This window comes from Seriola dumerili, unplaced genomic scaffold (genome assembly GCF_002260705.1).
Source record: "Seriola dumerili isolate Sdu_G_001 unplaced genomic scaffold, Sdu_1.0 BDQW01000097.1, whole genome shotgun sequence".
Taxonomy (NCBI): domain Eukaryota; kingdom Metazoa; phylum Chordata; class Actinopteri; order Carangiformes; family Carangidae; genus Seriola; species Seriola dumerili.
Genome location: NW_019174352.1, coordinates 1,134,729 through 1,161,255, shown reverse-complemented (window position 1 = coordinate 1,161,255; position 26,527 = coordinate 1,134,729). Strand labels below are relative to the sequence as shown.

Genomic DNA, 26,527 nt, shown 5'->3' with positions numbered 1-26,527 from the left:
AATGCACACAGAAGAGGAATCTCACCGTGGCAAACTCACTAAAGGAATGTGTCAATTTTAAATCTGTAAACACACTAATCAACTTGCTTGATTACATACTGTATATATAGTAACAAGTTCAAGCAGCGTAGACTATATAAGGGCTGTGCGAATGCTCCAATGACTGACCTTTTAATGTGAACCTCATTTATTTTTCTATAAGCATGCAGCACAGAAATATACGTGTACATTACAGTCCGGCGCATATGGTCAGGGATGGCTAGAGGCTCGTTCTGTGCCGGCAGCCATGATTAATGCACACAGATTGGAGACTGGACCAGTGCACGGTCCCCCCACCCCCCACCCCCCCAATCCCAAGGGAGGTAACCTAGTTCTGCTGGGGCCAGTGAGAGAGAGAGAGAGAGAGAGAGAGAGAGAGAGGAATTTCTTTAGATCTCCCTCACAGATGCAAAATGCTGGGAAATAAACACACTAACTAACACACACACACACACACACACACACACACAAATCAGGTGAAAGAAACGCAAACAGCAAATGTTCACTTTTGTATCTGCACATATGGTAAATGCCTCGGTCAAATGTTGTAAACAAGGTGGGGTCAGTTTCACTGTAAAAGAAGCAAATGCAAAAGCAAAGGAGTAAAAAAAAAAAAAAAACTGCAAGAAACAGATTATATTTCTTATTTCTTCACTACTTCTGGTACTTGAGGTGAAAATTGCACCTGAAACCAACCATCTGTCCCCATTTCCTCTAAGTTTTAGCCTTCTCTAATAGAGACGCTCCAAGACACGAGGGAGACGGCGGCCACACAGATCCACAGTGCGGCCTGCTCCACTGGGCTGATTACCGCACACAGCGCTATCCATCTCTATCTCCATCCCCCCCTCCCCCTCTCACCCTCGCTGTCCAGCAACCAGCGCGACGGCCCACCAGGAATCTTCCAGTGCCTCACGATTAGTCACTCGCTTGCCCGACATACACCGGACTTCATAGAAAGAAAAAAAATTTCAAAGACATAGTAAATGATCCAGGATCTGCCCCCAAAAAAATAATGGGTGAACAGAGACGAGTCCCCAATCTCCAGTCCGGATTTTAGTCTCAAATCTTTTGAGGATGAGTCGATGTGAAGTCACAAACTCGAGTCCTCATCTCTGTTATCTAATTATCAAACACTTAATGGAAATAGCTTAATCAAATGATCTGTTATCTTATATATTCACCTGTCAATGTAAACGTATTGATATAAGACTGAAGGGGACAGAGGAGGAGCTGATGCTACAGGAATGAGGATGGCCACAAGTCATGATGGAGGTTCACACCCAGAGTCTCGTCCGTGGTTTTTGTCATACAAGGACTTTGGTTAAGGATCCTGGTTTTGGTCTCAAGTCACTGTGGACCTAAACATAACCATGAATAGTTTAATAATGCTGCAGTCACTTCAAGTGGTGCTCACTAAGTTCAGTATCAACATTATTTGCGACTTGGAGAATAAATAAATTGACAACATTTCCTCATTATGATCATAGAAATCAAAATAAAGTTTCCTTCAAAACGTATTTGCTTTTGCAAATTGTATATTGTATATTAATGAAATGTAGTGGGAGAAGAAGCAGATAATGACAGTTCTCTCCACTCAGAGGATTGTGTTTACACGTGGATGGCTAAACTGATATCACAAGTTATAGTTATAATATGTTAATCAGCTACATTACACATTTTTAATCTGTTACAAAAATAATAGAAAAAAATGCCTGTTCACATTATTTACAATCAGCCTTAAGAACCAAAGTATAATATTTATTTTAAAATATTATCTTCCACATGTTATTTATTCAAGTAACAAAAAAGTGAATTGGTGAAAACTTTTTTTTTTGCTTTGGAAGAAAAAGTATTTCAGAGGTGATCAAGGTAAACACAACATATCCTGAGCTGGAGAGGTCCAGTAGTTTGCATTGTTCATTGCAGTCTATGATGGGTAAATGTATGATTAATAAGGGATTATATTTAGAGAGTGGACCCCTCAGTGTCGGACTCAGGAGACAGGACAGCTATAGTTCACCAGTCAGACGCCACAGAGGAGCTTCTAACCCATTTATACTGACCTTATTTAGCTTAGATGCTGTTAGAGTCTGAAAGGTGTTAAAACAATATTTGTGAACAAACGACATAAGTGTGTGTGTGTGTGTGTGTTAATAATTAATAATAATAACAGGCCAGAAGTGATTTAGTGCTGACCCAGCTAAAGATCAGTTTCTGGCTTTGAAACTAATTACTTGATGAGCATCAGCTGTGTTCTCTATGTAAGTTTCAAAGCGTCTCCCAAAAACAAGGAGGAGCAGTGGCCACGCTCCAGACAGCAGGGGCGGGTTCCTGAAACACTCTCTGTGATACGCTGAATTTCAAGTCCTTTTGTACAATTTTTTATGAGTTTCCTAACAGAGGCAAGTGACATAGCTTCATAAATACTGTATATATTCAGTAATAGTGCAACTACTACAACTTTAGTTTCATATTGTGAGTGTAAAGCTTATATACACTGATAATAGGTCCTTAACATTTGTTGAATCCATTGCAATTGTGTTAGCGTTGGATTTTATTAGCATTTAGCATTGCAGTGCTTTGAGATAAATGTGAACATGCTCACGATGACAAATACTGATGTTTATCAGGTATAATTCAACATGGGTGTTTAGCTTGTTAGCATGCTAACATTTGATAATTAGCTCTAAACACAAGTTACATCTGAGGCTGATGGGAATGCATCAGTTTTGCAGGTATTTGATCATAAACCAAAGAACTGGACAAGTTTAAAAACTGACCCAAGTTATAAGGATACCGTCTGAAAACCACAAAAGCATGAATGAAACTTTGAATAAATCCATGTAGTAGATACAAAGATATTCTGAAAGTGAAGCATAATACAACCTCAGAGTTGTTTCTGTAAGGACACATGTAACTCATTCCTCCATCCCAACAGTATCACAAAGAGAGCAGTTAAGACAGCTGGCCTCATTTCTTTATGCAAATTGCTTACAGCTGCAAAATTTCACCGAACCTTGTCTCCTTGGTGTTGACTCACTTGTCTACCTAAGTTGAGCATCTGTTCTTTTACAAGGTCTTATTGTGTTCACAAATGCATTTTGTAATAAAAGGATTAGACACCAGGGAACGAGTCTTTTCCAAGGCTGAATGATCTATTACACTGTTAGTAGTACAAACAAACAAACAAACAAACAAATACACACACACACACACACACACACACATACACACACACACAACCAAAGGAGGAAGTGCTTCTAGTTCATCAGAGGGAATAAAGCATCATGTTGATCATGAGGAGCAGTTCAGTGAGAGCTCTGAGGAAAGGACAGGTACAAAACAAACACTCTTTTTGCATGTTTGTTGCTGGGATATTTGCAGAGCATATTGAATGTAAAGTCACCACTACGAAGCATTAAAACATTGCCCTGTATGCAATAGAGTGATACTTGGATATGGGAGACAGTGGTGCAGCGGTGTCCTTAGATCAGACCAGATTTCCTCAGGTTAAATTCACCTGTGTGGCGTAAGGAAAAGCAAGCAGGACACAAACTAGTAGCATGTGCAGTAAAAACCACAGATCACATATAACATGATTGGCTGCAGCTCTGCTCTGCGAGACGGACACTGATAGAGTCGTTTACATCTTATCCTCTTCAAAGCAATTTCAAGTGTGGAAGCTGCATTAACTGCCCTACACAAAAAGCCTTTTAACCACTGTACTAATGGAAAGAGCTTCTTCTTTTCAGCAGGCATGAATGAGGATTTTTCAGATATTAAGTTTTTATAGAGATGTTTTTTATGTTCTTAAATATTTAAAAATCCCTTATTTATGTGCTTCTATAATTCTAATTCTTCAGTGATCATATGTAGCACTTAGTAAAGTGTTGTTTAAGAGGCAGTATCTATTGTTAGGCAAACCTAAAAAAACCTCTTGGCTGGTATGTTTATAATATGTTGAATGATGATGACCACGATGAAGACCACAGGCCAAGTTATTCTCTATACTGCAAGTTTCACTGGAGTCTTGACCTCTTATATACACCCCACTACACCTCTGATGAGAGGTTTATTTTTTGGTTGGAGCAACACAGCAGGGCCACATAATCGTGAATGTCGCTGACTGACTGACTGAGTGATCATAGTTCCACCATTGGTCAGCCGAAAGCCGAATGGGTGTGGGGGGGGGGGGGGGGGGGGGGGGGGGGGGGGGGGCAGAGAATAGGAGAGAAGCAAATAGATGAAGGGCTGAAACCGGCTGACACTAGGCAGAATGCTAATGGCCTACGACACAGTTCAGCCATATACTTGGCTTTGACCTCGTCTTGTGTTTTCGACATCTCATTAGCTATATTCTGTGTACTTTACCACTGTCAAGCTTTAAACAAAAAACACTGTGCTCCTAATAAAAGTATTGCAGTATAAATGGTTTGTTATTATCCCAGTCTGACCCTGTGCTAGTAGTTTTAGTTTTTGAAAATGTGACTTAGGTTGAAATGTTGCACGTCATGCACAAACTATATAATCCTGTAAATTCTCTCTCCACAAAGTAATTGTAATCAGAGTCAAAAGCACTATACACTGTCCTCTGACTTGATAAATGTGCTGTCTCCCTGCTTGGCCTTGTTGTAACTGCTCATAAACCAGAAAAAGGTATATTTCTATCCCAAATGGAGCCACACAAGCCTGCAATCCTCACTCAACAAGACAGGCAAACCATGAGGATTTCCCTGACTAGGAAGATCTGACTCCCTTACTGAGTTACTCAGTGCACCAACACTTTAGATTTATCCAAGTGAATAATGTAATATAGACAATGTCGCTGTATCTCTGGCAATCCATCCCCTGTCTTATGTCAGTGTAGATCTGGGTCACTACCCCCAAGTGTTTCCTACTGCTTTCATTAAACATTAACTGAGTCTAAGTATATTTCTATGTCTCTGCCTCTTGAAACCACAGATGAGTTCCACTTGGATGGGAAATGAGATACAAGTCCACTGACATATCTCCTTCCAGCTGCTGTTGTAACAGGGTTTTACAGAGTTTCTTGCTCTCTTGATTGTTTGATTTTGGCCAGGCTGAGGAAAAGACATGTGATTTAGGCTGGTGCAGATACTTTTGCCCTTGTCGACCTACGAAATGGAAATATGCTGCAAAAATCTGTGATGTAAATGATGTAAAGTTTCAAAGACATTTAGAGGAGAAAGACAGTGACAGAATATTAAGAAATGGATGAAAGTTGGTATCTCACCGAGGTTACATATTGTATGTCTCGGCACAGTTTTGTCTCCCGGGGAAAGTCGGCAAGATCCAGGAAGTTGTCCACCACCACTTGGCCTATCAAATCATGGCGCGAGAACCTGTCAAAGTCGTACACGCTGAAATGCAGCTTTCGGCCTGACAGCTCAGCGTACGCCACGGGAAAGAGAAACACCTCATCAAACACTGGGTTGAGTGTCTTGCGGTGCACCTTGGTCTGGTGCTTGGTTTTGCGGTCGGGCAGTAGGTAGATCTTGACGTACGGATCGGAGGTCCCTGAGAAGTCCTTGGCGGGAAGGTCCTGGGCCTTGTGGATCTTCACAATCAGCTGCTCAAGGTCAAAGTCAAACTTGAGGATGAAATTGAGACGCCCGCAGCTGTCGGTGTGACGCCCGTCTTCAGCGTCCACCGAACGCTGCTTGTAAAGTTCCGGTTTGATTCGGCCCAAACCAGACAGAGACTCCTGGCGCTGGAACTGAGCGGGGTTGAAGTCCGGATTGGACAAGTTCATCTGACGACGGATGGAGTTGTGTCTGTAACAAAAGATGAAGCACATGAAATCATTCAAAACCTTTTTACTCTTGAGTTCTTGTTGCTGTGATGGCAAATGCTGAAACCACCGTGTTCCTGATGTATTATACTGTCAGTAGATTCAGGGATTGATGTGTGCTGACCGTACAGACGAGGTAGGCTCAGTAATCTGTCTCTGGACCCTGTCCCTGGCCAGAGTGTGGACCTGGTTTTTCTCCACCTTGGTCTGGGTCTCCAGTGGGATGTCAGGCGACGTGTGGCTTATCTTTAGGGTTGACTCTGGGACAGCCACGGCTGAAGGCAGCCCTGACGGCTCCTTCACACAGCCATCCTCGCTGTACTCCCTTTCCTCCCCGTCCACCTGCACAACAGACACCAGTGTTGACATTACTACGAATACTGTTTCAGAAATGCTAACTTATATATGGTGCCTTGGTGAAATTTTCTTTAAGACAGCTGGGCAGACGAGAAATTATTATTATTATTTTGTATCACCTACGCTCTGGCAGCCATACTGCTTTGGAGTCATGACAAAGATAAAAAGCAGTTTTCAGTGTCACAATAATCCAAGTTTGGGCTGCAAGGGGAGATGCTGTCAGCGCATCAGGGTTTGAATTCTTAACACTCTCTCCTTTGTCTTATCATTTTATACTGGAGAGATTTTAACTACACGAAACATTGTGTGCTGCAGGCTTGTTCCTGTAGCGCCACAGCCACACATCCATGGTCGCAGTTTTGTGTGGTGCAGTTATCGCAGCTCAGATGTAACATCCCCTAAAGAAGAGTTCAACATTTTGGGGAAATAGGCTTATTCACTTTCCTGCTGAGAGTTAGAGGATCGGCACAACTACTTCATGTAGCTTCTGACGGGCAGCTTAAGCTAGCAGTGATCACAATGCGTTCTGCATTTAAACCGTACGCTGAGTTGTTTCAGTTTATCTATCACATGTTAATGCCGGGTGTAAATTGTGTCCTAAAGTCGCAGTTTGATTGACGTATTGTATCATCCCCTCCCCTGCTGTTGATTTCTTAAAGGAGATTACACCCTCTGTAAACCCTATAACCATAACAACCCAGGTTCAATCCTGGGGACTTTCTAGAGACCTTAGTGCATGTGATAACCTTCGTCTACAATAATGCATCTTTATTGTGTAAACTAATGAAGGCAAAATGCAAAAACATAATCTGAAGGATCAATACTTAACTTTAAATCATGTTCAGTTCTATTACAAAAATATTAATTAGTTTTCTAACAAATTAAATGTTAACAGCACTTTTGATGGTGTTAACATTTCCTCGTCTTTACCTCTGTGAGCACGGGCTGCTGGTCTCCTCCCAGGAAGTGCGCCCCCTTGAGGACATCCGGGAGGAAACGGCCGCTCAGTGGCACCCAGCACAGCTTCCATGAGACAAAGAGGGAGACGCTGAAGAGAGCCAGACCACAGGTGGTCACCAGCAGGGACAACAGGCTCACCGATACATCTAGAGATGGAGGAGAGAGAGAGAGAGAGAGAGACATACACTCATTGAACAGTGAGCACAGCTTTGCCAGTGAAAGAGTCTGGCAGAGACAAACCTGTCTCCCCTGGGAGGACTGACTGTGTTTGTTCAGGATGCGAGATGAGAAGGAAAAAGAATAACATTTCCTCACTGTAGGCAAAAGTTAAAGAAAAAAAAATTAATTACTCCCATGGATTATCCAACTATATCAACAATTAGAGACAGGAACTCATTACCTTGATGATGAGGCGCTGAAACGCAACATAACAGCAGTAAAATTCTAAACAGCCTTCAAGAAGAAAGAATAATCACTGGAGACAAAAAGCGATTCGGCTTTTTAGGGACTAGTGTTTACAGGGAGTTTGTCAGAATCCTTTTTGTATGTTAATTGTTGTTTTCTTTTTCTGTGAAGGTATGTCACTTTCATTTTTCTTTTCATCTCAAGCTTTGCAAAGCATCTCAAAGACGGTGAACAAAAGGAGAAAAACAAAACAAGTCACCTCGAGCCTCAGATGTGATTGGGTGTCTTTACTTTATGTCTACCACCAGACTTTAGTTCAAACTCAAGTAAACTTCAATCCCTATCACAGTGACAAGGGGTGTAGGCTACATGTTAACTTGCATATGATCAAAACTTAAACAGACGTTACTGTTTTGGTTCACTGTCGCCAATCTGATCGATGTCAGTTCCAGCTCCGACGCTCAGCGATTAATTGAATAGATGCCAAAGTGTCAAAGGGCAGACGGGGCTTTGCTCTTGTTTTGATTACAACTACTGGCAGAGTCCTGGGGTAAAAATGTAATCTGACTGTTGGTGCCAGACGGGCTAGTTTGAGTGTTTCCTGAAACTGCTGATCTCCTGGGATTTTCACACACGACAGACCAGAGTTTTTACTCAGAACGGTGTGAAAAACAGAAAAACATCCATTAAGCTGCAGTTCTGTGGATGGAAATACCTTGTTGATGAGAGAGGTCACAGGAGAATGAACAGGCTGGTTGGAGCTCGCAGAAAAAGGCTACGCGAACTCAGATAACCACTCCTTTATTACTGCGGTGAGCAGAAAGGCTTCTGAGACACAACACGTCAAACCTGGGCTACGACAGCAGAGGACCACGTCAGGTTCCTCTCCTGTTCAGCCAAGAGCAGAAATCTGAGACTGCAGTGGACACAGGCTCACCAACACCGGACGTAGCCTGGTCGGATGGTAAGGTAATGGTGGTGTCTTGGTGAGGGGGAATGTTTTCTTGGCACACTTTGAGCTCCTTAATCACAATTGTTGCTGACCGTGTGCATCCCTTTATGGCCTCAGTTTACCATCCTCTAATGGCTTCTTCCAGCATGACAATGCTAAAGCCAAAAGAAAACAATCTCAAACTTGTTTCATGAATGTGACAGTGAGTTCTGAGATGATGTGATGCAGTCATGTCAACATGTTGGAGGAGGTAGAGTCAATGACATGAAGAGTTGAGTTTGAGAGCTGAGGGAGGAACAATACCTAACGTTTTATGGTGTTAAAAATGAAGCGCTTCTATTTACACATTCTCTCCTTTACAGATGTTATGGGCTCGTCTTTCTCTCTCCTTATGTCTGGACCATGCATACTGTGTATCCATGACCACACTCGAGGGATGATGTAGAGACATTTGAGACCAAAGGACAACAGTGTTGTTATCCATTAGCAGAGGAGAGAGTTTCTCCCTTTAACTGCCGGCTAATAGCGGGTTGTAGTCGGACAGATAGTGTTCGTCGATAGTGGATCCGTCTTTCTCGTGAAACAGCCTTTCACAAACTCAACTAAAAGCCTGGCTTACACTATCTGCTGAGGTAAGATGCTTTCAGAGAGGAAGAGTTAGAGGGATGACTGTGCTCTCCGTATCCTTCTCCATCACTGCTTCTCCAGCTTTCTTTTTCTTGCTGGTTTCTTCTGAATCAGGCCCAAAACAGAGAAGGGATGTCTGAATTTTTGGAGTGTCACTGTGTCTTTTCAGCGGTTGGAACAGTGTTTTCCTAGGTGTTTATTAGTCTCTCCTGCTAACAGAGATGAGAAAGTCTCTTAATGGGACAATGGAGAGCGCTTCGGCCTGTCTGAGAGGAGCTCATTTACGGACGCCTTCAGTTCAAAAGAAAATGAATTTACAGTCTTTAACATGAAACTACAGGTCTTTGATTGATCACACACACACACACACACACACACACAGTAAACTATGTGTATTTATTTTTTCTGAAGATGTGAAGAGTCCTAGAAACCTAAGAAATGAAAGTGAAGGTAAAATTTGTTTTAATTAAGAGACAAATCTGAGTGAGAAATTAAGATACTTCAGTCATAAACTAAGAGTTTAAATGTGATGTGGGATATCGTAGTTACTGATGGTAAAAAGTTAAGTGTCGCGAGAGTACACATGGTGTCACCTGTGGTGATTGGCAGGGGGTGCGGAAGTGGGAGGTCAGAGGGGGGAAGGCAGGAGAGAAAGCCAAGGAAAGAGAAGCGCGCCACCTAAACTAGACTGCACACGTTTCCTCGTTAAAACAGTTTAATGGGGCGAGTGTTTGTGCAGGTGCGTGTTCAGGTACAAGTGAACTGCAAGTCAGAGAACCGCGCGCCGGACCGGGAAAGGCCGAGTTCGCCCGAGGACGGAGAGTCTCCGCTGCCGTTGGTGTTGACTGGTTCTTCTTCGTGGGCGTCCGCCGAGGAGAGGATTCTGTCTGCCGCACCACCCCCGAGCATCACCCAGGCCTGCAGCGGTTTTATTTCTTCCACTTTATTGTGTGTGTGTGTGTGTGTGTGTGTGTGTGTGTGTGTGTGTGTGTGTGTGTTTTAGAGCTATTTGACTAGTTTTTCAATTATATTTATATTCGGCTAAGTAATTTACTTATTTATGTAAATATAATTTTGGTTTAATTTTTGAAGAACTGTTTATTTAGGCTTCTGTGCATTTATTTTAAAGGGTTCTAATTTGTGATATTTATGGACTATATTTTTATATTTTTGGTTTTTAATGTCAACTTTAAAGGGCAACTCTTTGTTGTGTTTCCAAACTTAAAGTTGTCTGGGGTCAGTTAATCAAACTACAATAAGTTTATAGGCACAAGCGGACAGTGCTGGACAGTTCTTTCGTACTATTAGTGCACTCAATACAGGTAAAACTCCGGGGGTAGCAACCTTAATGCAAAACGAACCCTAAACCACCCCATCAGTTAGCTTACAGCATCTGAGGCGTACTGTAGAGCGGCGGGTGCTACATATGGATCACTGTCACTGCTTTGACAGAAAATGCATTCTCTCGTCTTTCAAATTCACGAGGAGTTTTCTCACAGAAACTCGATGACCTCTAAAGCTCTGTGCACTTACAGCCTGTTTTGTGAGTGATTCAAACTATTTTCAAAACTGTTGAATTTACATTCAAAGCTTAAAAAACAGAAAATGACTTTAAACCAGACCACACTTTATTACATACTGCCACGTCTACATCTTAGAATAAATGACAGAATAACTAGAGACCAACTTTCGATGGGATCACAGCAGCTGCGTTGACGTTCCGACCCGACCGCACCTATCTACAGACTCAGCCTTCATTTAGATCTCAACACACACCTGTGCAGTTTCGTGACTCTATATGTGGCAGAACCAGCTATAAGGTAGCTCCTGTTACAGTATGTCGCCCCAGGACCACATTGTACCATGATGACAGCCACACACAGAGGTGAACACAATACCAGCCCTGCTGTTGCAGCTGGTAAAAATGCAGAAAGCCCTGATAGGGCCATCCAACAGTGAGCGCTGCATTTCATTCTTTGATGACCTCTATGAAAGCCAGGTGAGGGAGAGGATCGGGGGAGAGAGGAAAACTGAGGCAGAATCCAGAATATTTTGTTAATATTTTCTCTTCCAGTCAGAGAGTGTCACTTTTCTTTTTTCACCTTACCCTCCATCCCTCATCCCGACAGAGCAGCTGTTTTCCACATGGAGGTGGACTTTATTTATTTGTTTATGACCACCAGGCTCATGATCAGACGTCCCTCCTGCATGAAATGAATGCTGGGTGTGTGGACAGATCTGCAGAGGACCGCCAGGGATGGATCAGGCTTCAAAAAGATTATTTCCCAGGTGCATTTTGAATGTTAGATTAACTGTTGTGTTGAGCTCCATGTCAGTACAGAGAACTGAGTAGTTCAGAAAAAGTTAACTCAGTATAGAAAATAAATATTTGTTGCCAACTGGAAAAAAAAAAAAACGCACAAAAAACCCATTAAGACGAGGTGAAAACACATTTTTAGAAATTTATTTAAAGGTCAAAACATAAAATATCTTAAATACACAAGTATTCAGACCATTCATTGGCAGAAATGTGAATTCAATCCACTTTAATTTGATATATAAGTTTTATCGACACGTCAAAGTGTAGAAGGAAGGGTCTGAATACTTCCAGAAGCTCACTGTTTATACGACCAGTGTAAAGATCTACACAGAGAATCATCAACTGAAAGTGTACAACATGCAGTTTAATGGCTCAAGATGATGGTGATGATTAGTGTTGAATGGTATCCATAGCAACAACTATCAATGGCTTATTCCAGCAAAGTAGATGGCTGTAAACACGGACGTAGTGCGCTCAGGATGTATTCTAATTGAATTCATGTTTTCATTCATGATGCCATCAGCTGTCAGCGGCAACTATCAGGGTGCGGCCGGCGTGACTGAACACGTCGGCCCGCAGACAGCAACAGTTCTGCTCTGTGATTCAGTGAGATCCAGTGAATGGATCTGGCCTCAGCTACTGCATGTTAGCAACAAGGACAACTTTAAAGAAGGGGTGGCATATTTCAGACGGGGTATTATGAAAAATGTGTCATTAGGATCTGTCGGTTGGTCTGTCGAGTGTTACTGAAGCTTTCATTCTTCGAGACTTCACCAGCTTTTAAATGTGATTAAACCTGCACCATTTGAAGATGACGCAGCTCTTCCTACAGAACATGTTAGCACTCAACCAGCAGACACTGAGCAAACTTAGCGTCCGTCCATCTGATGAATATAAATACAAACCATCACTCCTTCTTCTGAGGGAAATATTTGTCTCTGTAGCTGCTGAATGCCCCATTATGTTCACCAACAAATCGCCAACTTCCTCTGTGGTTTCTCTTTGGGTTTCTCACTACGAGCGACCAGTTTCATAACACACACACACGTCATTTGATCTGTCGTCGATGCTAAAATATTGATTGGTGCAGCTTTGAGTTCTGAATAATGTTATTAGAGATGGATGAGGAGAGAAGAAAACTCAATGACTTTTGGGAAAAGAAACGCCTCAGATAAAGTCACCATCAATCAGAGGAGCGAAAAGGAATCTAAACATCAGAACTCAATAACAGATCAAGAATATTATGAGCAAATGTAAAACTTTCACACGCACAGTATGTAATGCAAACTGGATTTAGTATTGAAATTTTAAATATACCCTTCTTTAAAGCTAATTGTAATTCTAATGGTCTGAGGGCGGGCTAGACGTCTGCGCCTCGTCTTGCCTCTAAAGTTTTCAGACTTTGGCCAATCACAGGTCTTTTCCGAGAGACAAAAGCGTTCCTATTGGCTGTTATACAAATGCAGAGGCACGTCCCTTCAGATGGACATGTGTCAATATCGGTGAAGCGTTTCAGTGATGGAGAGAACTCGCTGTACTTCCTGGCCGCTAACTTCATTGTCCTGTAATATCTCAGTGTGTTGTAGAGGTTGGTTGTGTAGGTAGATTCACCAAGAAAGCAGGTGATGAGTGACTGTGTTGCTAATGGTTTAGCCCTCTGCTAACTGTAGCCAAAGGCTTATGGCGTGCGTGTGTGAAGCATGAGCGTGTGTGAAGCGTGTGCGAGCAGCTTTAAGTTGTTTTAAGTCTTATTTTCAATAACGAAATAATTTGCATGTAACATCTCTTTTGAAGTAAATTTGATGTATTATAGCACAATAAAAACCAAAGGAGTGTGATGCGTGCTGTGCAGTATGTTCATTAGAATTAGAGCACAGTCAGCGCTATCCTCGGTGAAATGAGGCAGGTTCTCCTGTGTGCGGCTCTGAACTGGGCACCAGCTGGGAGGAACTGAAAGCGGTGGAGAGATGATATATTGTGTGTGTGTGTGTGTGTGTGTGTGACTGTGTGTGTGATTGTGTCCCGGCACAGAACGGGGCTTGTGTTCTCAGCTGGCACAGATAGAGAGTATGCAGCTTGTGCAGCTCTAAGCTTTGATGTGCCAAATAGTTCATGCATTTGTTTCATGAAAAATAGAAAATATTTCACGCCCAGAATTAAGCTTTTCTGTATCTAAATGAAATTACAGCTCAGGATATTAGTAATTTCTCTTTACATTAACCCTGTTCGCATCCAAAGCGAACCATTTTCCCTTCAAACCACCTTCCTTTTTTTAAATATCGGAGTCAAAAACTAAATGTTGAAAACACTGTTGCTCCTTCTTTGATAAGTTTCGCTTTTAAAATGAGCAAAACAGCCCAGACGAGCCTGTGGCTTCATTCAATTACCTTTTGTTAGAGCCTTTTCTAAAGCCACAGGGTGTCTCCGCTTTTCATGTCCTCTTGCAGGGTGCAATCAAGGCACCAAGGCCTAAATCCCCGTACAGCTGGTGGCAGTTAATTGGATTCAGGAGCTCCAATAATCAGTGAGCTCACTCCTCTCTAAAGGAAGTCGACAATTATAATTAAAAAAGGTTAGACGGGTTTTGATTAGTGTAATTGTCTGTGGTGGGGTTGCTTGAGTTTGTGTGAATATGGATGACAGAATAAAGTATAAAGTGTCCAACACTGAGGTGTTAGTGGTGACTTACATCAAAGCCTAAGTGGTCAGTAAAGCTGTAAAAGCTCTTACTCGCTTCTCATTTGACTCTTTTGGTACAAAAAAAACACACACACACATGTCCACATTAATTAACCATCATTTCACAAGCATTAACATTAACCAAATACGTCCTCATGTTCTAATTTAAGGGTGTGACTGTTGTTCTTACAATGTTTAAACAATGGAATAGTCATTAAATTGTCCATTAGCTTAAAAGGGTCAGTTTTCCACAAAACATTATTGTCATGGTTAATGTACGACCTATAATCAGACTGGTTCCAAATCAGCTCAATACCATTTCACTCTAACTGAAAAAAACGATGAAATTAAAACATCGGAATTACTGCACATTTATGGGTTATTAGATTTAATGATTGTATATATATATATATCATACTGAGGGCTGAGTTATTGTCAACATACCGTGATTATTGTACACCTGGCGTTGCTGGTGGGGACACGGTTTATCGATCTGCCATTGATGATAGGTTCAGGTGTGAGAAGAACACCGCAGAGCATCTTGTTTCAATCACCAATAACACACACACACACACACACACACACACACTATCAACCAGCTGTTGTGTAGAAAATACAAAATAAAAGCAGCTGAGCTTTTGAAGCCACAGGGAATGTGTCGCCAGCAGGAAGCACATCAGTGGGAGAGTTCAGAGTCCAACAATGCCAATGGATTTCCCTGATAGAAGGCCGAGGCCGAGGGACTCTCCTGCCTCTGAAGTGAATCAAGCTTAAAACCCCAAAGTGAACAGACACACAGATGGCTGCTTTTATTGATTCGGACTAAATCTCCTTTTGATGAGGCCTTGTGTAAATCAACAACATGCTCTAAGCTGCCTGATTATCCAGCTACACCGCAGAAAGGCTTATTGCTATTGAACCTCACAAAAGGTCGCAACTGAAACAGCAAAAGAGCCAACTCCACTAACTATGAAATTTAAATGTTCCTGCCAGTTGCACATGTTTAATTCATCATGTGTGTTATTGTGACAGGCACTCTCTCTCACACATGCAGACGCACCATCACGTTTGTCTCCTGTCAGGGACTGGGAGACTTCTCAAGCACGAAGAGAAGAAGAACTTAGTCATTAACCTTTGAGAGAGAGAGAGAGAGAGAGTTTGCAATCTTTTCAAAGTGTGTTCGGGGGTATAACTGTTCTAACTCAGAACACAGACATTGTACAAATAGAGCAGGAATCAGTGTAAAAATCTGTAAATTAGTTTAAAAATTCTTCTCACAGCTTCAGATCATGCTTAATAATCATTTTAGCAGTATCACGAATAATCCATTGATTCATATTCCGTTCAGATGTGGTTAGAGTGAGCACATGAACTGCTAGCAGCTAATTCAGTGGGTTATTTTATCATTTTACACCAATACACTCTTTGATATGATAAAGGCTCAGATCCCTGAAACAGTGACTTTCTCTTTTATCTCCTCTGCCAAGGAGCTTATGTTTTCAGCTGTGTCCATCTGTTTGTTTGTTTAAGCAAGATCACGCAAAAAGTACGGAGCTGATTTGCACCAAACTTGATGGAGGGAAGGAGCATGGGCTACAGAAAAGAACCCACTGGATTTTGGTGCAGATCTGGATGAATTTCTGTTTTTAAATTTTATTTTTTCATCACTTTCCTTAACATCGCGGTTTCTCAGGAAATAACGTTTGGATTTTAATGTAAAAAAAAATCATATTTATGATGTTTGTTAAATTTGTGCAGAGCCAGATAATGGAAGAAAATGCTGAATCTGTATTACACACAGAGTTGCACTTATTATTGATAGTAAGTAGCAGTGCACATCCCACCAGCTGCATTTGGGAACAGTTACATCAGTATTTCATTCAAGATGCAACTAATAAAATTACACAATAACAACAGCAATGAGGAAATCCATTCAGCTACATCTTCCAGAAGGATTAAAGTCCTTAAAATAACAGTATATGGTACAGAGATGTGCGCAGACATTTAGGAGGCTAAGCTGAAAAAAGGGTGGGAGCAGCCACTGCCTCTCTCATTACTGTTGCTGTAGTGGCAGGAGGTGACTTTGCTGATCCCAAAAACCATCGTAGTGGCATCGTAGGGCCACACCTCTAGCGTGGCTGAAACAAAGCTTGGAGCCACACGGTAGACGTGTCTGTAACGTATTTGAAGGCAGTTTGTAGGCGCGATATCTTTCCGCTGACAGGAAGGGAATACATGTCAGCACACTAATTACTGAATTATTGTGTCCCGTGTTTTCGTACTCCCTTCTGGTCTCCCTCCCTGTCTGTCAAAACTCTGTCTCATTTATTTTGTACGAAGCCCCAATTATCATCAGCAGCGAAAATGTAATTCCCTGGAACACATGCCCGGCTCTGCAGTTTGCAGTTAAAGGAAATGTTTGTTGAACTCGAATCAAACACCCACAAACCCTTACAACAGGCACAAATTATTTTATTTGAATTACTGCAACTACCAAGCAAGTGAGCAGTCTGGACTTTAGATTTTAATTTCTCATCTCAAAGCAGAGTCCATGTTTCACTTCTTTCAGAATTTCTCCTGAAAGCAAAACCCCAGGATGTTTGCACTTGTTTAATGAATAACAAGAACCAATATCAGATTAAATGATGGATAAGATTTTGTAAAGCGAGGAGGTAAACATTTGACCCACTGTAGCCGACAAGGCTTTCAAAAAAAATGTGAGAAGTGGCCGGGAGCAGAACTAAATGCAATCGCTGAAATCAATGCAGAACTACTGGTTGCCAGTGGTGAAAGGTTGAAACAGGCATAATACAATCCTACAGATGTGTGTGTGTGTGTGTGTGTGTGTGTGTGTGTGTGTGTGAGTAGAGCAGCAGAGCTCTACAGGCTGTGTTACGAGCAGCATTCAAAGACTGCTTACATCTGCCAGTCTCCCACTCTGAGACATGGACGTCAGAGCTTAGAAGTGATTCCAAGGTGCATCTCTCTGTCAGCTCTACCAGAGGCTCATCAAGAGACATAAGACATCTTCACTTATCAGCGGAAGAGACAAGCAGCCAATCTACACAACGATGTTGATCATCGTGTTGGGCTCGAAGCTGGCAAATGCCAAACTGCTACTCACACTCCAAACGGCTCCGTGAAAGAAGAACAACAGAGGAAAACAGTTGTGAGAAATCAAAAACTGGAAAGATGCCGGCACGCTCATTTCTGGGCTGCATTGGACGATGAGGTCATAAAGCAAACAAGATGTCCAGGAAGCAGCTGATCTAAAGGATGACCTTTAAAAACTCCAGAAAGACCCTTGAACCGTCTCTCCAGAGGTGTTCAACACACAAACGGGTCCCGGTCTGTAATGGAAGGCAGGAAGTCTATAAAGATAGTCCTTTATTAATCCCACAGTGGGTACGTTTGCAGTGTTACAGCAGCAAAGTGGACGGTACAAAGAAAAGAAAACGCATCAAAATGTCAATATCAAATACTTAAAAAAGATAAATAATAGATATATTATGTACAATTAGATTAAATATAACAGATAGCAGCAGATAAGGGATATTACACAGATGGTGCGTGTTAATTATTGCACACGATGAGTTGTCGAATACATATCTAAGTCCAAGAACAACCAGGGGACTCCAAAAATTTTAACCATAACACAAATAGAGGCCATGCAGTAATAAGTAATAAGTAAGTAATAATTTCACTTAAAACATAAAAATATCATCTTTGCAGTGTTTTTTTTTATTTTTTAAAGTGCAGGACAAATGAAAGATAAGATGAATTAGTTTATCAGAGAACGCTGCAAACTTTCCTGCATTATTTAATTTTTCATTAACAGAAATGTGTTTGTACGTTCAGTTGAGCCTAACATGTGTTTGTGTGTTTGTGTGTCTGTGTGTTTGTGTGTCTGTGTGTTTGTGTGTGCATGTAGGCCAGAAGGGTAAGGTCAGTGGCCAACTGCATTCAGCGTGACAACAGGAGAGAGAGCTATGAATATCTCTGACACATGAAGCTCACACCTGTACACAAGCAGCGAAATACTGGGTTGTATAAACACAGACTACCATAGAGAGCTTCTCTGCGCTTCCCTTTTATGTTATTAACTGTATATGTCATGATAATAATCACTGCGTACCACACTACAACTTCAGGCCGTCAGTCGAACGTGCCAGTCTGATCTATTTTATTGTTAGTTTTATTCTTGTTTCCTCAGCGCAGCATCATGTCTGTGGTTGCGAGCATTAGAGGTGATGGGTGGATACTGAGATGTGCCTCTGAAGGAGGTTCATTATAGGTCCATCACACCCTCTGTTCAGTCCCAGAGCAGACGCCAACCCGAGACAATCGCTATAATGCCAGTTTATTCCTGTCTATTGTCCAGCACACCTACACAGAAATTAACCTGCAACTAAACTGCAGTAATTGTGTAAACGTCACAGCTGAATGGCTGATTCACTGGGACAGCAACTCTCCCACACATAAGCTTTGTATCTTCATTTATGACTGTAAATGACTGACATAATCTCTTTACAACGATATAGGACACTACTGGAATGTGAAATGTCCACTTTTCATTATGTTTGGCCACGTAAGCTGCATGGCTCCAGACATGGCAACTGTGGGTCGTTCAGTTGGTCAGTCTGTGGTCAAAACTCAAATATCTCTTACGTGGTAAGCATTGTACCTGCTAAACATTAGCATGTTAGCTTTGTCATTGTGAGCATGTCAGTATGCTGATGTTAGCCTTAATCTGTAAGTACCACAGCAGCTAGCATGGCTGTAGACTTTTAGTTGTTTTAAGGATTATGTGCATTTCTAACCTTTCAACCCGCATCAGATACATGATGCATGGTGGCCAAACTAGAACAATGGCCTCTTCATCTAATTTAAATCACCATTTAAAAAGCCAGACGACGCATTGGGGCTGAGCAATATGACTTCAAATCAATATAACGATTATTTCTATAATGGAAATTTTATTTTACACAAAAAAAACTACACCTCTTAATATCTAAAAGATTATGCAACTTGCAGGTTAGCACAATTATTAAGAGAAGATTAAGCAGAGGAAGACCATGATTATGACTAACTTATTGTTTTGTGCAGCGTCCAATGCTTGCTACTGGCAGAGAGTGAGCACCAGATTATAGAGCCAGTTTATTAAACTCTTCAAAGTACAGTCGTCCCTCCTCTGAGGAGCCCGGCGCTGAGAACAGTTCAATAAGCTGCAACAGCCAAGTCAGCAGTGGGTCAATAAGAGACAGTAGCTGGGGTGAAAGGGCACTGCAGCGTGGGTCTAAGGGGAAGAACGGAGATAATGTCCTGGAAATGACTTTTACAGAAGGTGCATAGATAACACATGGAGAAATCTACTTTTTCAAGAGAAAGTTGTGGAACGGCGAAGAGAAGAGAGGAGACATTAACTTTATTGGGCTCATTGAAAAATACCACCAGAGGCTCCACGATTTCTAAATCAAATATCCAATAACGTTACGTTGCCTGGCAACAATACTTTCAAAATGCAATCAAGGGTGTAATGGAACCTAATCTATTTCCCCCCACCATTTAATCAATCCCTCATCTTAGAGACCAAGATATGAAAGTGCTTTGTGAATTTCAACTTTCAGATGGAACATTGTTCCCATGTCTGTGACTTGTCTCCGTCTCTTCTGGTAAAAATATGAAACCATCATGTTCCATTCAGAGGCGGCCATTGTTGTCTGGCACAAAAAAAAAAAACAAACATGTTGTAATAATGTAATAGGTCCCTGCATGTTTCCAACTGCAAGTTTGAGCTGGAGAAGCCGAAGCAGACGGGGAAGGAAATTTTGTTTTATTCTCTTACTGGGATAAAACTGTGTGACTAGTTATCCTCGTTACAGTATAATGTGTTTGTTTGTTGACTGTGAAGATTTATGCCTCACTAAATTGAAATGGGTTACACCAAACCACACTAGCTCTCACTTAGAGATTAATTGGTACTAAATAGTTACACTCAGTAACTTCAGGGTGGAACTGTTGTGCAGCTGAGTTCACTGACAACACTCACATTAGCTGGTAGAGGGATGTGGTACGTTGATATACGAGGATATGGTTGACATACCTGACCTAACACTTGATGAACATTTTGTTTAAAAATGATGTGATGACAGATTTTAAATGATATCTCAAAAACAAAAACTCCGGTAAGTTAGTTTAATCACAGTCTCTGCTCTTGAGCGCCCTGAACTGTATGAGTACTACAAACTTGAAACACACAACTTCCTCCATGTAAGCATACACTATATAAATAAGACAAAGCCTGTATTTACAAAGGACTTGCAAACAAGTTAAATATACCTCTAGCCCTCTTAATTAGTCGAGAGCTTTTAATTAAACAGAACTGGTGTTTCCTAGCAACGAATTTACATATTACTAAAGTATTTACTAACCCAGACTTGCGCTACGTGTTAATAGTACAACCCAGTTCAAGGGTAGGTTACTTCTACTTGCATAGTTTAAAAGAGCAACAGTGAAGCAGCGATTGTAGGAGACGTGGCTTCGTGGCCGCGTAGCGTGTGACCAACTACGCTGGTAGTTAGAGCTAACAGCCACGAGCAGCTACTGTCAGACAGGAAGCCTGGTGGAGCATTGACAGTCACCAGAAGCACATTGATGAAGATTAATATCGAATATGAAAATTTCCACTACACTAACTACAGCACCTGCGTTTTTTTCTACCGGCATTTATCAGGCTTGAAAGCACCGAACGGCCTTTTAAAGTTGGCACAGCAGCTGCTGCCGTAGTCCCCAAGGTCCACCTATGAAACGGACCTCAAAGTGCGGCCTATTTCGTCATGGTAAGAATAAAAAGGTGGAACCTAATCAGCCTAATCAAGGTGAAGGGAAAGTATCTAAATGGACAAAAATCTTGTTTTTGAGTAATAAAAAAACACAAAGAAAAATTCTCAAAACTGGCAGCAACATGGTGGAACTTTAAGAGTTGTCCTCTAGTCTATTCCCAATTCGTTTTCACCGAGAGCCCCTCCTCATGTTTTGCGGTAAAAACGGAGGTTACAACATAATTGTCTTTGCATGTGATGACATTGACTGAAGCTGCGCTGTGCGTTGAAGCCCTGAGATTATCAGATGACTTTGAATTAGTCAGTAGAGTGATTCCCCGTCCTCGCAGATTTGTGGCCAAATGTTTTGGGACAAACAATTGCACTTAAATATAGCAGCTTGTTTTTGTCCAAATGTGAAGAGTTGTTGACCTCGATCTATGACGTGCACATTTATGGAAATATAGATATCGGACTGCAAAATAAAGTACATAAAAGACTGATGGGTACGAAGGGGCAGTTTGGAGGTAAAGATTTAGGATTGTGCACCAACAGCTGGTGGCATCATGGAGGTCCAGTCAGGAGCAGGCTGTATATTCAGGAGTACGTTGTTGTTGTTGTAGTAAGTAGTACGTTTTTCACAGAGGTACCATAACAGGCAGATAATGGGCCCTCGGGAGCACATGGGTGATTTGATCCAAATCTACTGATAGTTTGAGGTACAAATTTAGGAACAAAGGTACAAAGTTCAGTCTGAAGTAAGAGTACACTTACTGAGCACACACAAACATTTACCTGCAAACGGTTATCGATCATAGTTGCTTTTATGGATTTTGCTTTCTTTGAGTAAGTGCTTCACCAGGAAGTAAAATTCTCTATATTACACTTGAGCTGACAGTCTTCAGTCACCAGGGAGTTACAGTGCAAAAAGCTCAGCTTCATACGCAAACACACACGACACAAGCAACACAGCCGGGAACCTTTGGCTACAGTTAGCAGAAGGCTAAACTATTAGCAACATTCAGCATAGCTGCTCATCAGCTGCTTTCATGGTGAATCTACCTTTATAGCGTGCCGGAAAGATTGCTACTACATGTTTAATTCAGGATGGATTGGCACTAATTTGTACGTCAAATGACTAAAAACTATTTTGTACATTTACGGTGGATCAAACCGTTCACATAGCGGTTTCACGTGGGCTCATTATCTGCCTCTTATTGTACAAGTAGAAGAAGAATTGAGTGTGAAACCACTTGTTTGGGTGTCTCCGCTGGTTCTGGCCTCTTAGAAACAGTTACAAAATTGTGAAATGGACAAAACTTCAGAGTACCAGAGAGCAGTACCCCCACTCCAGTCGCTCCCACTCAGCTCGGAGGAATAGTTGTTTGTTGTGGATCAAACCGTGTGTGCGTGCATTTAGAGCAGTCTAATACAAGAGGAAATGGGTCACAGCTCCTCAGGGGAACCAATCTGGTAGCCTGAACTTCCTCTTCATCATACATGTTTAATGATGAATTGTAACATGTTTAAAGGCAACAAAGAAACAGCAATTTACATGTAAACACCCCCCCCCCCACACACACACACACACACACTTGAAGAGGAAATAAATCCACAAACATGCATATATGTATACTGTCGTTCCTGTATGCATTGCAAATATAATCAAACAGCCTAAATGCTATGCATGATATGTATGTGCATCACCAAACACACATGCACCCACACTGGCACTGAAGATTTCAATACAGTCAATGAGATGCCTGGATTTGTGAAATCATAAATCATAAATCATCAATATTCTGGTATTTAAGGGCCTTTGCAAAGTGGTCTCCGTCCCTATAGAATTCCTACTACCCAGGATTTGTTTTGCAGTGAAATTTCTCTTCTGTCCTAAAACACATTACAGTGTAGACGGAGCCTTTTCAAAGAGTTTCAGAGAGAGTCAGAATTGTTTTTTGACCCGTTCCTTTCCAGCAAACTCAGAAAATTGTCTCTGCTGCCAACACTGAAGAAATTCCAGCCAACTGGGGAGTTTAAAATAACTGGTTTAGAGATCACTGGTCCTCTTTTATTTTTGCTGGAGCAGTCAGGGAGCAGAGTAAAGGGGAATGATCGGGTGGGGCTCTCTCTCTCCCTCTCTCTCTCTCTAAAAGAGAAACCAAACCAGCACATTCAAGCAGTGTTGGATGCTGTACTGGACTTGCCAATACACACGAACTGTATAGATGTGTAATACTTTGTGGGTTCTGTCTGTGCTAATGGAGCCAAGCAACAAGTGAATCACGGTGCGCTGTGTGTTCGTGCACTTTTTACTTGCAAAAAAACCTGGCTTGTCTTTTGTTGTTAGACTGGCCATTAAGTGACAAAGCAAATCATCTGTTAATGTCTCCACACACACTTTAATGTAAAGGAATCATCATTTAAATCTGACAATTAGTGGCACCCTTTTCAAAGCAAGTGGAAAGATTGCATTGCAAGAACAGAATAGGATCAAAATTAGTTGTTTATCAGTTAAATTCCACATTTTTTTGTTTAATTCCTGTTTGGAAAAGTTTAAAAGTGGAGATGCCTCATAGCTGATGAATAAAAATGCTAAATGGGGATTAAAGTCTGCTCAATCTTCCTCCCCAAGATAAATTCGTCTTACTCAGCCTCACACTCACTCAAAACTCAGCCTTAAACTCTCAGACAGAAGACTGTGGAGCCTGACCTGAGTCGGTGTAGCGCGGTCTGGCCAGGTCCCTGAAGTAGTAGATGAAATCCAGGCAGTTGTCGTCCTGCACCTCTCCCCTGGAGCACAGGTCCGACAGCAGTTCCAGCGCCTTTCGACAAATCTCATCCTCTCTTTCTGCAGGCATTGCCCTCCAGCATCCTTCTGACTGGTCGGCCACTCCGGCTGATCCTCCACCACCTCTCACGCACACTCTCTCACACACACACACACACACACACACACACACACACACACACACACACACACACACACACACAGCCTCCACCAGCGCAAAGGCGCACGAGAAGCACCGCGGCTGCTACACCCCTGGAAAGGTCCGGCGCGCGCGATGCATCCGCGAAATCCACTGAAATCCGAGTTAGTCAGAGTTTGGACGGTTGTTTAGTAGAGGAAGGTTTCAGCTGACAGGGAGAACTTTTATAAAAAACCTCTGTGTTTGCATGGTTGTGTTGTTCAGCAGTGAAATAACGGCTCCAAAGCAGCGCGCAGCTCTCGCTCTCCTCCTCCTCCTCTTCTTTTTTTTTCCCTTCCTCTCTTTCCTCCTCTTCTTTCCTTTCTTTTCTTTCTTTGCTCTCTGCTTCTCTCTCTCTCTCCCTCTGCTCCGCTGAATCACTTCTGAGCCTCCAGGTTTCAGCAGCGCCAGTCAACAAGGTCCGTGAATGAATGCTCGGCTTTCACTGCGCTCAGTTTTTTTTTTTTTTTTTTCTCAATGCACAGGGATACAGAGAGACAGACAGGAAGTTCTGCCTCCATCACACCCACAGCAGCATCACCACCACCTGCTATCCAAAGAGCAGCCTCACAGAAGTCCTCTGAGGAAAAGCCAGTGAAGATTTCTTTGCTTCACCCATTTAACAGAAGACTATGAAAATGTCATGAAATCCCCCCCCCCCCACACACACACACACACACCCCACACACACACACACACCCCACACCCCCACCTACCCATCTTCTCTTTTGTCTAATGAGTAATGTGAAAGATCTGATTCCTCTCACCAGGTGAACTCATGAGTAATGAAGTAATATCCTCTGTGCTGCCGGGTATCAGATGTTTAAACAGTGTAAGGGGCCCAAACACCTGAGAGGGGCCCACATACACGAGCCTGACCTTTACTGATGGAAGTAATGAAGGGCGAGCACGACAGATAAATGTCACATTAAAGCCCTGCTGAAGGAGCTAATAACGGCCTCCCTATACCTCAGTCTCTCTCTCTTTGTCTGTGTTTGTGAAGTATTAGGAGAGGACCTTTAAGCCCCATCAACAAATAGCTCCAAGCAACATAAAAATAACTCTCCCTATGAAGCTTTTAATATCCTTGGCAGCTGCATATAGAAGAGGCTGATTACCAAACTGACCCCAGAGACAATATGGAGAGAGTAGGGTCCTCAGAAGTGAGGTGTGTTACCTTTTTAGCAGCTTTGTTTTCCTCTAAAAACATTTACTTATTGCTGCACAATCAATATTTATATATGAACAATTGATGGAATAATTACGCAGAGCAGAAATTCAAAGTCACACATCTCCAACCAAGAAAGAGTCTGGTAAAGCAGCTGTATGCTTTTATACAGACAGAAGTATCAGTTCAACAGCTAACGGTACAACTGTTAAAACCAAGGGCCTTAAAACCTCAAGTTTTAGTGAAAAAAAAAAGTTATGTGATGTCAAGGTCACAACATTAAGGGCGGGAACAGCTGGTGACGCGCCTTCATGGTCTACGGCGGCCACGAAGGGCCACTCCTTCGTAGGCCGCGTCCTCTGGAGGATGCAGCCCCTGAATTGGGACGCATCTTATAACTGATTGAAGTTTACGTATCAGCATCAGGACGCGCTCTATCCGACGCTTGGTCGCTGCTGTCAGATCTGACAAAGAACACGACCTTTTTCTGTGATACCAGCTCAATCACGCGTGTATAACACTCATCTCAGGCTCATACGGGTCAGACAAGGGTCAGAGGTGAGCTCTGCTCCACTCCAGGTAACCATGACAACCAGATGAAAAGTTGTTGTTTTATCTTTTTAAAACAATAATTTCACTTGAGCAAAAAGGATTTTTTTTTTTTGTCGCGGGTAAAAATCTCATAGTGTTTCAGATCCAGCACCAGCAGCACCATCATTAGTCTCTCCTGAACTGGATCCAGTTGTGTGTGATCTCTTTAGCAGATCCACAAAGGACTCATTAGAGGAAATGTGATTCATTCACAGTTCTTAATGCAGCTCGCCAACTGACGAGGCCTTTATAATGACACGGGATTATTACATTTTTTTTCACTATCTGATTAAAAAAACAGTTTTATTCTCAGAGATCAAGTGACAGATCATGTTAAGGGAGAGGACGTGTCATTATCTTGACTACAACTGATGCTGCTGATGCTGACATGTCAGTGTAAAGAGGAGATGAGAGTGCAGCTGCTTTTGAAAGTGCTCCCATGTGACACCGCTCACTCACCCTTTGATTTTTTCCAAACAAACTGGGGTCATGGGGAGTTTTTTTTCAATGCTAAATACCTCAGCATGAAGACGTATTACCTCCCCTACCAGCGCACGCACGCACACTGATGCCACCGTGTGATCTGGCAAACCATAATGTGCAATAAAAGCAGCTCTTCCACTGAAATGATCGCTCAAGATGTTATCTGCTTATGAGCCAGATGATGTAATCCTGTCAGCTTTAGTGGTCAGCAGCTCCAAAATATCAGTACATCATCAAAAAGAAATTGCTGCATGATGATGCGGCGCTGCTGCTTTAAAACCATCGCTGTGTGTGTGTGTGTGTGTGTGTGTGTGTGTGTGTGTGTGTGTGTGTGTGTGTGT

At 42.1% G+C, this 26,527-nt stretch overlaps 1 protein-coding gene across 2 annotated transcripts in view; it reads right to left on the bottom strand.

The window, feature by feature from the left end:
- syt9 (synaptotagmin 9) overlaps positions 1–23,858 on the bottom strand; it is a 35,571-nt gene extending 11,713 nt beyond the window's left edge. For both annotated transcript variants that reach the window (XM_022746248.1, XM_022746247.1), the window contains exons 1-4: positions 23,689–23,858; positions 7,142–7,317; positions 5,979–6,196; positions 5,297–5,837 (exon numbers count right to left, since the gene is read on the bottom strand). In XM_022746248.1, the coding sequence (XP_022601969.1) occupies positions 5,297–5,837; positions 5,979–6,196; positions 7,142–7,317; positions 23,689–23,836 (1,083 nt within the window). In that variant the 5' untranslated portion in view covers positions 23,837–23,858. The remainder of the gene's footprint in view (positions 1–5,296; positions 5,838–5,978; positions 6,197–7,141; positions 7,318–23,688) is intronic.
- Between the last annotated feature and the right edge of the window lie 2,669 nt (positions 23,859–26,527).